Here is a 12235-nt window from a genome sequence, read left to right on the forward strand (position 1 = left end):
TGTTGGTCCGTGCCTTCGTGACCCACAAAGCTCCTTGCGATGCCAGTTTCGGAAGAGTGGTGTTGCGGTCAGCACATCCAAAAAACTCTGAGCCCACCTCTGAGGGTGCTGCTTGTGAGTTACCTCACATGGAATGGCCTCGAGTGAGCACTCAAAGAAAAAGGGATGCTAAGCTTTCCTACCTGTTGTATTTTGAGTCACGTTGCTTGTGTCCATTCCGTGACCCACCCTCCTTCTCCCCTCTTGGCAAGAAGGAGCTGAGAGGAGGTGGAGCTGAGACATACTCTCACAGCCAGTCCTACAGACACCACTATGGAAAATTCTCTGGCTACTGTGCACTCGGCCCACACACATGTAGTATGGAATGTGCATGAGCAACATATCTCAAGGAATAACAGGATATCCTCCTAATCATTACCTGTTTAAGTTTAATTTTAGATCTATGATCATCTTTAAATATTAAAAACGCTTCTCAAAAAAGTCATCAGGTAATCAAATCTGAATGATTTGATTTTTTTAAATGTTTTAAATAAGTTCAGGGCACAGCATCCTGTAATAGCAAGTGAACATCAGAATTAACTGTTAATTTCCAGGGGTTTTTCTGTGGGCTTAATTAAGACCTACTCTTCTTTCTTTTGTTTTTATTATTTGCAAACAAAAAATAAACAACTTTCAGAGAAAGTTATAAAAGTATTAATTTGCTCTGGGTCCTTTTAGTCTCTTGGTAGATTCATAATTAGGCAGAGACCTTCCCGCTCCCCCCCCCCCCAATTGTGTATTCTGGTCTCTCAGGTATATATAACTGTTCCACAACTAGTAAACCTATATTCATATATTAGGGTTTTTTAAAGGCATATTATTTACACAATTCACTGAAATGGCTCCTGTGGATACTGGGAGATGCTTTCATGTAATTATGTATTTAGAGTGCCTGATATCCCGTGTGTGTGTGTGTGTGTGTGTGTGTGTGTGTGTGTGTACACACACACATATTAAAAAGCACTGTGTTGGTTTTCTTTCCCCATAAATGATTGGTTGCTTGCCAAATGCCGCTCATTTTTAATCCGGTTAAATCCCATGTGACAGGACAAAATATGTCCTGGAAATACCGTATTTTGTGGCATACAAGGTGACTGGGCGTATAAGACGACCCCCTAATTTTTTAGTTAAAAGATAGGGTTTCGTTTTATACCCCAGCGCCAATCCGCCTCCTTTACTCCCGGTGTCCCTGGTCTGCTGGAGACGGTCCCCAGCAGACCAGAGGCACCGGGAGCAAAGCCGCAGCAGCCTGGGATGCCCTGCCTGGGATGCCCCACCACCGGCTTCCCCCGAGGCTTCGCAAAGCCGCGGAGGGGCTCGGGCGGCAGGGCAGCCCAGGCGCACCTGGGCTGCCCCGCCGCCTGTATAACCGGCGTATAAGACGACCCCCGATTTTTGGGGGATGTTTTTTAACATCAAAAGTCGTCTTGTACGCTGGTATATACGGTACCTTGTTTTTTCTCTGACTGTTCAGATGTTTTTCTTTGATCCAAAGGTGCAGGGAGGTGTGTGCAGTTGTATGTGCACGGGAAAGGTTGAAAGCATGAAAACTGTTCTTGGGCTTGGAATTTGTATATTCAGTAGGGATGTAAGAGAGTAGTCAAATAGTCAACTACTCACATTCTCTTCCCCACACCCTCTGCCCTTGCTGCCTCTATATCAGAGGCGACAAGGGGCAGGAGCAGGAGCAGGAGCCAGCTTAACAGCCCGTTCCCACGAGCACTGTCTCTGTGGTGCTGGGGAGGGCGGGGAAGGCAGAGGCATAGCAGTGCTGTGGCTCTGCCTTTTACATGTAATAAGAGCCGCCCGGCTCTTACTACATTTAAGAGGCAGAGGTGCAGCAGTCGGGACCAGGCATGAGTGGGGTCTGCTCCAGTCCCTGCTCGCGCCAGGTTCCACCCTGCACCTCTGCCTTTTAAATGTAGTAAGAGCTGGGCTGCTCTTACTGCATTTAAAAGGCAGAGGTGCAGTGAGGGTAGTGAATGCCTCCCCCCCCCCCAGTGTCTAATTGAGTAGTCGATGGAATTTCCATTGACTACTCAATTAGCTGATTAATCGAAATTTAACATCCCTAATACTCAGTTTGAGCCAAAGTGAATATCTATGGCTGTTGCATTATAAACTGCTATTCCCAGGAACTTATACATGCTAGTTGACTTGTAACTGATATGTTGCCTAAAATGAGGTAAGTTCCATGGTGACATGAAAAGTGCACATTGAGTGCAAGTGGCAAAGTGGTAGAACTTGTACTGTTTTGACATTGATGTGGCAGCAAAAAGGCACAGTTGAGCAGGAGTGAAGGGTTATAGACATGCGTGTTCTTATGCTTTTATTGTGTATGATCCACATAACAATAAAACAGTGACTGGCAATGGCAAAAAACGCTTCTCTGCTGATAGATCACAAGCCACTTGACATGTTTAGTCTATTATGCTGTCACCGGAGTCTGTGCACTGACGGCCTTGTGACTCTTAACCTCTCAATGCGAGTGCTTGGTATAACCTTTGAGAGACAAAGTGAGGGAGGTAATACCTTTTATTGGATCAACTTCTGTTCATGAAAGAGACAAGCTTTCCAGCTCACCGAAAGCTCTTCAAGTCCTAATCTTACACTGGTCAACATTCCTAAGCCACGTTGCCTTCGTTTTATTTTTAAAAGTGTACAAGCAATAATATTCCAGAAAAGGATGTTTTACTGGAAGAGTTTTCTTCAGTGCTGGCCAAAAGACCACAATGTTCTGTTTCACAAAGTGACATCTTTTCCAAGAAACAGAAACTAGGAGTGTTTGGTCCCAGCTAGTCCAATCCCAGCCATTGCATGATTGCTCTCTTGCAGCCAAGTTTCCAGGGGATTGTTTCTGTAGTTTTAAATGATAGAACTTTCACCACTTCCTTTGGAACACAAGTGTTGTCTCAACTCGTGTCCTTCATGTTTAGGTTTCTTGCTGGTATTCTGCCTTAAGTTCCCTCTGCTTAGTCTTATCTCATTCCCCTTACTTTGTGCACTGGTCCAGCGGGAACAATGCCTTTCCTTAGTTACCATTTACACTCTTCAAACCTTAGATGGCTGTGATCATAGTCTCTCTCCACACTTCTCATGTGTGGGTGTTGGGAAGTGGGAAGTAAAACTACGCTTTCCCAAAGAAGCAGAAGTCCTGCTGCTTAATCATTGAAAGACTGAACTGTGCAGAACACTGTGCCCTGTACCACATGAGAACAACCCTGCAGGAGCTCAGGTAGAATTAGATGTGAACAAGCAGCGCATGTCCAAACCTAGTATTAGATTATATTGACCAGATATCAGAACTTGGAATGAGGAGTTCTGAATTCTATTTCTGTCTGGGCATTGACTTGCTAAATGACGCTGAACATGACCTGTAAAATGAAAGGCGTTATAGCTATACTAGAAGCACACCAATACCACACTGTGAAGTGTGCTGTATTGTGAACATGAAGAGGCTTGCACCTTAATTGTGGTGTCAGGTTGCTTCAACCTTCTTTACACAAAGACCACAATATTTCTTCCTATTTCCTCTCTTATTAGCTTAAATTCCCCACAAATTTGCTTTCCCCCCCCCCTCAAATATCTAATTTTTGAATTACTAGGTCACATTTTTTTTTATTAGTGAGTTCAGAGTTCAGTTTTCACACACATTGTGCACTATATTTTTAAAACACTGTGTTTCTGGAAATTATCTGTTTTTTCCCCCAAGTAAGGACCATTCAGTTTTGCAAGAGGGCATGCATTTTTGACCTCTAGCAGAATTTACTAAAACAATATTTAGTAACCTCTGACATGACACACATACTAAAAGGACCCACAAGAGAATAAATTTGATAAAACAGGGCTGGTACAATTACTTTGTCAAGGTAAAGCATCGTTATGGTTTAGAACCTGGCTAAAAGACAACAAAGAGCAGGAATAAATCGTTTGTTTTAAAATGGCAAAAGTTAATAATGAGATTTGTGCTTGGATGGGTTAGGTTTTAATATATTTAAGCTAGCAGGTGAGACCTCTCATTGACCGGGCAAAGTCATTTTACATAGATTACACTTACAGGAAAGTTCAAGAAATTAAATATATGTAATAGAATTTGTATTAATTTGCTTGAAAAGGGGAAGTAAAAGAACAGTTTTAAATTTGTAGAATTTCAACTTCAAACATCATTCATTTTATTTAATAATTACCATGCATAATAAAGCTTCCATTATTCTTTCAGTAACTAATTGGAATTATTTTGTGATTTGTAACAGTAAAAATGTTCTTTGCACTAAAATGATAGTTGAATAGGTGACTCTATTTTAATTTTGTTAGCAAATATTTTTGAGCTCTAATCATAATAGTCATGACTTTTTTCTGATGAAAAACAAAAATAATTATTTAAACCTTTCACCCAGTAGATTCCTGTGTAAAAAGTAGTGCATTCCACTAATTTAAGTGATAGGATTGTTTATGCAAAATTTGGCATCTGTAGTTAATCCGGAAGTATGACACAAACAAATCCACAAACAAATTCTTCAAAATATATAATAGATGAATTGGGAAGGTTGGGGCATGCGTGCGTGCACGTATGCGCGCACCAATCACAAAAATCTACACCAGTTAGGCTGAAGAAGAATGAGGATTTTCACAGTGATTTACCAAAGCTAGGTGACTGGACAACCCACTAGAAAATGAAATGCATTACCTTGTATTTATTCGGAGATCAAAGACAAAACAAATGCTTCTCTCTGAGGAGAAATTTAAGCGTGTGACTGTTTAATACAGACAGAAGACTATAAAGGCACATGAGACCAGGGTATATAAAATAATGAATGGTGTAGAGAAGAGAAACTTGATACTCTTATTTTCCCTTTCATATAATACAAAGCCAAGAAGATATCAAGTGAAGTTTAAAGGCATCCAATTTAAAACAAAAAAAATGTTTTCTGTAAAATTCCAAATTCGTCTCTGTCTTTACAGCAGAATATAATTGAATGTATTGTTTTGCCAGATTAAAATAAGAAAACAATACATTTATATTTAAAGGAAATTCATGGTTACGGTAAGTATGCTCTAAGTGGGATTTAAAAACCCTTTGTGCTTCAACATTTAGGCCAAACAATAAAGGCATGTCTATATTGCATTGTAAACCCAGGTCTTTGACGCTGATCCCACAACTGTGCCAGTATTGCACGCACATTGCACCTGCAGAATTTCTGACTCTGTTCTGTGCAATGAGCTGCATTCTAACTCCACGATGACAGGAGTTGGACTGACGTTTCAGGGGTTCTTGGTCTCTGACTGTGACCTACACTCTTTGAAGGAAGGGTCTTGGGTCCTAGTCCTGAATGCTTGCTGGCCTGATTCACACTGTTTAGTATGTGGACAGAAGTGGGGTTTGGAATCAAACCTAAAGCAGAGCCCAAGCTAAGTGTGTAGTGTAGATATGCCCTTGGTGATGGAATTAGGAAGACAATTCTCTTATGAGAGAGTTGATTTTTAGCTGTCCATTTTGGGACGTCTTGTACCTTCCTCTGAAGCAGCTGGTACTGACTGCTGTGAGAGAGAGAACAGATGGACCGCTGGTCTGATCCGATACTGCGTTTCATATATTCTGGGGTAGCAGCGCATGTTTGTGCTTGAAGGAGAGGACTGGGAATGAGGACTTAATTTCTGTGTGTCTGTGTTGTGTGTGTGCGCTTTGTGACCTTAAGCAAATCTCTTCTCCCGCCTCAGTTTCCTCTTCTATGAAATGGACGTAACTTATTCATTTTTGTAAAGCACTCTTGGGTCCAAACAGTATGCAGAAGTCTGAACCACTGTAATTAAATGTTAGCTGTGCAGAGAAATTACCCTCACTTAGGATCAGTGCCTTGTGGGGATATCAACATTCCCATCTGGCTACAGTCAAAATTCAGTGCTCCTTGTGCCTTTCAAAAATACATGTAGGTGTAGATTGACGGGGGTTCAAGAAACGATTTTGTCAGTCAGCTTGAAATAGTACATTCTGAGACCAGCCCCTTGTTGGTGGAGTGGTCCTTACAGAAGTGAGTGTTTGACAGCCAGCTTGGTTGGTGGATGGGGATAGAGGGTGTTGAGGTTTTCAGAGATCAGGCTGTAAATGAAGTTGTTCTTTTGGGTCACTCATCTGATTTACACACAAGCTGTTTCTATTGAAACACCTGGGGCCTTTTGTTCAAGCCTGTGAATAAGCTTCTTTCAGTCCCCAATTGTAATTTAGAGTCCTTGCTTCTTTGAATGGGCAGAAAGCAAGTATAGGAATGACATTTCCCCCCAATGTGTGAACCTTTGCTCTTTTAAAGACAAATGTTGATTAAAAAAAAAGGAACAGAACTCCAATGGTAATGTAAATCTTGTTACATACATGAGAACTCCTAGCTGACTGGGCTCAAAAGTCACCTAAGGAGTTGGTTATTTTCTGCTGTGTACTGAATCCTCCCAGAGCAATAATAACTGAGGTGTGGACCATTATTAACTAGTTTGCATATGTAAATAAGTACATCCTGATTAGCTGTGAGTTCTGTGAAACAGATCTTTAACATCCCCTGTAAATGTCAGTTGAAAAAAATGTTGTGGCATCAAGAGATGGTTTCTCTGCTTCCTGTGGGTCAGTCAGATCTTGATACTAGCATCAGTAAAAGTAAATGGCTGCTTATTGTAGTATGAAAAATGAGTGATTGTAGACTTGGAGAGAGAGGAGTAGCTTGGGTGGCCAGAATCTTTAGTCATGAAGGAATTAGAGAGATTCTGTTGGGTGGGGCACTTGGACAGCTCTGTAATTAGTATGTTTTAAATCTCTAGAATACGTACTTACGAGAAACACCCATGGCTAGGCTTTTGGCTTTGTAGCCATGCATTTTTTATAATTAAATGTTTATATTCCACTTAGCAGAGCATCTTGAGGTGTCAGCAATATATTAAATGTGTTTGGCAGTTCAATGCTAATTTTTAGTTTTGCATTACTGGGGACACAATATCGTGGTAGCTGATCTCCTGGCTGCTATTAGTGAGCAGCAGGCTCCATGAAAGCGGACACTGACAAATAAAAATTAGTTTTAAATTAATACATTATTTAAAATGTCAAATACTTAAAACAAAATAGAGATGTGCCTTTTGCTCCTGTTCATTTTTAGACTGGCTTTGTACAGTTGCCTGGACATGATGATAAGTGCTCTATAGATAATAACAATAGGTTTTGGTTTTCTTTCTTTCTTTTTTGCATTGGGATTTAGAATTCCTCTGTAGGTGGGAGCGAGTATTGCTGGTAGGTTAAAACAGCAGACGGAGAATTGTGACTTGAGTTTCTATTGCTGTGATACCTAGTCCATAATTCCTGCGCCTGACAATAAAATAGGTGACACTTTAACTTCAAACCCCCCTGTGAACTAGGAATGTTTATAAAGTGTATAGATTCTTGAATTTTAGGTTATTTATACAGTGTAGAATTTAGGTATAAAATTGAGATGAGAGGATTGTAGGGTAATCTAAACTTCTAAAAACCATTTTTCCCTAGGTCAAATTCTCCAGTGAATTTGGAAAATATTTTTCTTTTTGGAGTGGAAGTGTAAATTGGAGTAAAACATCTCATGTGACATGGTGTAAACTGGTGATGGGGTTAATTCGAGTGTGGTTTTCAGTCTGGTAGCTAATTATGAATAGAGGAGGCTGTCTTTTTCCTGCCCATTTCTAGAGTGCTCACATGGCTCCCACATATTCAATTTAATGCAGGACTTTTCACTCCTCCCAGAGCAGTGAGAAATAATGGCTCAAAAGGCAGCTGCCATTTTGCACCATTACAGCTGTCCCTTCCACTCAAATTGTCTCTCATCCCCCTGCTTCTTAGAAAAAAGGCTTAATATGGTACAAGAGAGTAGAGATGAAGACTACAATGGTGTGAGGTTTCATGTAACTAATCTGTCATATCCTACTGTGTTTGTCACTAGCTGCCCATTTGAAATGCGTTGGCATTACGCCACCTTGCCTGTGGTACAACAAACAGCAATGTTTATGGCACAAAAGTTCTGTAACTGATAAAAATAAGGTTGCCGTCAAAATGCAAGTCCATATTTTTAACCTTCAATGCTAGTGATTTAACAGCTCTAGATACCAGAATTGAATAGTATTTAAATAATACTATTTTCCTTTTTTGAGGGGTTGATTGCCTCTTCTCTTAATTTTGTTTATGATCCATTTGGAAAGTGGAGAATCAGTTTGCTCTGGTAATTACAGTTTAGTCAATGAATAGCAGAGCAAGAAGAAACAGAAAACTTCCAAACAGGAGTTGAGTTTTTATTGCCCTTGGTCTGCAGGATCTTCTCCCCTCTTTCCCCACTCACTCTGGATGCAGGGGGTGGGATGGGAGTGCATGGAACAAAATCTAGCAAATCCTTTCTCTTTCTCTGGCACGATCCAACGTGAATTTGCCATTCATTTTTCTGCTTACCTTGCAGAATCTTTCACTCCACGGTGTATTTGAGAGTTGGCTATGCCTGGAGGGAGACAGAACTGATTAAATAACTTTGCTTAGCACAGTATATACAAACACTGATACAGAAAGGTGGTTAAATAATTAATTTGTTGGACCATAAACTCTTTTTTTACTTTTTTTTTGCTCCTGTGTCATCTAAGTATTTTCTCAGGGGACAAATTGATCAGTAGCATGTTCCTTGAAGCTGTTTCAGCCTTAAAGGCCAGCTGCAACTCAGCTAAGCCGTCAGAGTTCCTGTAATCTGTGCCATCCTGTCTCATTCAGTCCCATCTCATAGTTGTCCTTTCTCTGCAGTGCTCTATGCCCAGATCTCTGTGGCTGGGCTGCTCCAGCCTGGCGGACAGCATGCCCTCGCTGCGATGCCTGTATAACCCAGGGACTGGCGCACTCACAGCCTTCCAGGTACTTTCTCTCTCTACCTCTGGCTCTCTCTCTTTTGTTGTTCATGTGTGCATGTCTGCTTCTTGCTTTCTCTTGCTCGCTTACATCCATTAATTCTGCTTCGAACTGTGTGCTTTCCCATGCCATTCAAAACTCATGCAGTCATTAAACTCATCCCATGTAGATTCTGAGTATATCAGTCCGGGGCATTTTCATTGCATTGTTTTTAATATCATTTTGCTTGAATTGGCCTGCTACCATCAACTTTGCCATTGGTTCTCAGGTTTATCAAAAGCATGCGGCTGAAGTTTAACAGGTATAACTGACAGATAATATTCTTCATACAGTCTCTGATCGGCGCCTGCGTACAGGCCGTCCTTGCTGTAAGTCCAAGATACATTCCAAAAAACTTAGACTTACAGTGAAACACCTTAAAGCGGGGAATTTTTTTCCCGCAGCTGACTTCCATTTGTGCAGATTGGGGTTTTTTGGGGGGTTTTTTGCATGACTTAAGAGTGGGGAACGGGAGGACTTATAGCGCATCAGTTCCTAAAAACGTCAGTGACTTTAGTGTGGAACGGATGTATACCGGGGCGACTTATAGTGGGGATGCCCTGTGTACCCAGTTGCCTTAATTTGTCTGTCAAAATGTTTCTTAAAACTATTGGAAGACTTTGCAATGTGCTGGTGCAGAGATGCTAACAACTGATGCCCTGAATTGGTATTTATTTTGTTAGATTTAATAATGGCAGCCCAGGAGCTTAAGTTACAGAAAATTAGAACACAGAAAAGTTAATCAGATGCTGCACAAAGCAAGTGCCGTTTTGCATTGTGCTCTGAAGTTGATAGATTGTGACTGAGGTGTCAAGAGGACTAATTGCAAGGATGGGAAAGGGTCTGCTACTAGATATGGAGTATTCGGACTTCAGTTCTGATAGCAAACCCATCCCATCCAATCTTAATTGTCTTGATAGAGAGTATAGAGCGAAGGCCACATCCCAGACTACTCAGGTCTTCCAAATCATTGCCAACAACACGAACTGCAGCGAGAGAGGCAGTGCGGAACGAGTGCCCAGGTGTCGCCTTCGTGGAAGCTGAGAACTGATTCTGTACTCACTGAAGCTTCTGAATAGTGGTAGAAATGTAGCCATGTTAGTCTGGTGTAGCTGGAACAAAAAACAGGGCTATGTAGCACTTTAAAGACTAACAAGATGGTTTATTAGGTGATGAGCTTTCGTGGGCCAGACCCACTTCCTCAGATCAAATTGTGGAAGAAAATTGGTTATATGATTGTGACCAATCATATTATATGACCAATTCATGTTATATGAATTTTCTTCCACAATTTGATCTGAGGAAGTGGGTCTGGCCCATGAAAGCTCATCACCTAAGAAACCATCTTGTTAGTCTTTAAAAGTGCTACATAGTCCTGTTTTTTGTTGAAGCTTAGGTATTTCAGGAGTGGCTCAATGGTCTAAGTGACTGCTTCAAGGCTTGCACTAGAAAGATATAGCTGCAGTATGTGGTCTCAGGATAATGGTAGCCAATGGGACTTTTCACTAGCAGCCTCTGGGAATCTAAGCGCAATTCCTGAGCCAGCCTGCCTTTTAACAAGAGAAGGGCATGCAAGAACCCTTTTGTTTTCTTGTGGGCCTGGTTTTCTGCTCCCAGGACTGGCGGGATTAGGGAGTGGTATGGAGAGATGCTCTCAGTCCCAGAGGAGGCTTAAATGTCTTACGTCATTCTGCAGCAACCCTTCCAGCTGACCTAGCACTAGTATTGATGGGCTCTGGAAGGTGTCCTGTCAGCCCTCCTTGGCAGAGGCAAATTCTTTGCAGAGCTTTCAGTGAGGGAGGGGAAGAGAGCATTATATCCTCCTAAGAGGACTCTGGAGGCACAGGCAGTAGTTAGATTCCTACTTCTAATTCTGATTTGCATAATTTGACTAAATCAGATGGGCTTCTTTTTGGGTTTGTACTCGGGAAATAAATACCCAGTATGTTTAAGCTCTGTTTAAGGGCAGAACCTGATAGTGTGTGGGGTGCAATTGCATACTCAAAGCTGATATCCCTCTTTCTGCTTAATCTATTTCTGATAGCATGGACTTCTGGTTTTAGAAATATCAGACCTTTACTCTCACACACACACACACCCTCCCACCCACCCCCCTACCTGTCTGAAGCGGAGCAAACCACCTGTTTGGCAGGCACACTGCGCTTTCGGACTAGAAGTGCTGATGAACATCTCCATTTGAAAGTACATTGTAGATTTGGGTTTTAGCTACACTCAACTCCTGGGTGAAAGTTCTAAGTCTATGTAATGACCATGGGGGATAGGGAACTCTGCTCACAGGCCATCTGAAACACCTCTCCAGCAGCACGGTACCCCATGTCCCATGCTGGGTCATTGGCTCTGTATTAAGTGAGGGGAGAAACTCTGAACACCCAGCAACCGTTTCTGCAGCATTTGCATTGTCCTTATCACAATCAGGTTTTGAATAGGTTTGACCTTTATTAGCTTGCAAGGTCTGAGATTTCTTTAGGTGGTATGGCTGCTTTCTGCATTGTTGCAGTAATCTGAGTGGATACTGTAGGGTTGGAACACATCGGTGACTAGGATATTGAGAAATGTTTCCACTTGTTTTTTGTATGTGCTATACAGATTTTCCAATGTAGCAATTTAAGACTGGGTTTTTGTAGCCCAGCAAATTTGCTACTATTGAGCTACATTTTTGTTTTTTGTAGCAAGCTTGAAGAAACTGGAGAAGAATATCAATTTTCTTTGCTTGTGGCAAGAAAGAGGGTGCCATCTGGAAGGCCACTTAGTCAGTGCTGAATTTGTCTAGTTATTTACATGCTTTGCCATGAGATGCTGACAGAAATGGCAAACCAGGCACTTTCTGAATAGTGCAGCTAACAACCTGCTGACACCTCATGGGAAGAATTGGCAAGTATTCGAGTTAGAGAATTCTCTTGTTAGGTCAGGTGCCATCCAAGTTTCTCCTTCTGTGTGTTACTATCAGAAACATTTGTTTGAAAACAGGCACTTACAGTCCCTCAGTTCACTTTGGCAGTGCTTTGTGACGTCACAACAGGAAACCGCGTCAAAGCTGGAGTTCTGACTTTGTGGGGGAGTAAGCATCAGGAGCCATGTATCTCTCTAGTGCCTCCATCTCAGAATATCCCAGTGTGCTTACAAAGTAGGGTCGACCAGCTCTTGATGGATAGCAACAAAAAACTGGTACATGACATGCTGTGTAGCAGCTGAGGGGAGGGGGCAAATATAGACTTTTAGCAGAAGATGACAAAAGGACCGATCCCTTAT

The 12235-nt window shown here is 41.6% G+C and overlaps 1 protein-coding gene across 12 annotated transcripts in view; it reads left to right on the top strand.

The window, feature by feature from the left end:
- BTRC (beta-transducin repeat containing E3 ubiquitin protein ligase) overlaps nucleotides 1-12235 on the top strand; it is a 172875-nt gene that overhangs the window by 45669 nt on the left and 114971 nt on the right. For 7 of the 12 annotated variants that reach the window (XM_075935605.1, XM_075935603.1, XM_075935608.1 and 4 more), the window contains one exon: nucleotides 8825-8932. The exons of the other annotated variants lie outside the window; for them this stretch is intronic. In XM_075935605.1, coding sequence (XP_075791720.1) covers nucleotides 8825-8932 — 108 coding nt within the window. The remainder of the gene's footprint in view (nucleotides 1-8824; nucleotides 8933-12235) is intronic. 12 annotated transcript variants of the gene reach the window in all.

Source organism: Pelodiscus sinensis, chromosome 8 (genome assembly GCF_049634645.1).
Source record: "Pelodiscus sinensis isolate JC-2024 chromosome 8, ASM4963464v1, whole genome shotgun sequence".
NCBI lineage: Eukaryota > Metazoa > Chordata > Testudines > Trionychidae > Pelodiscus > Pelodiscus sinensis.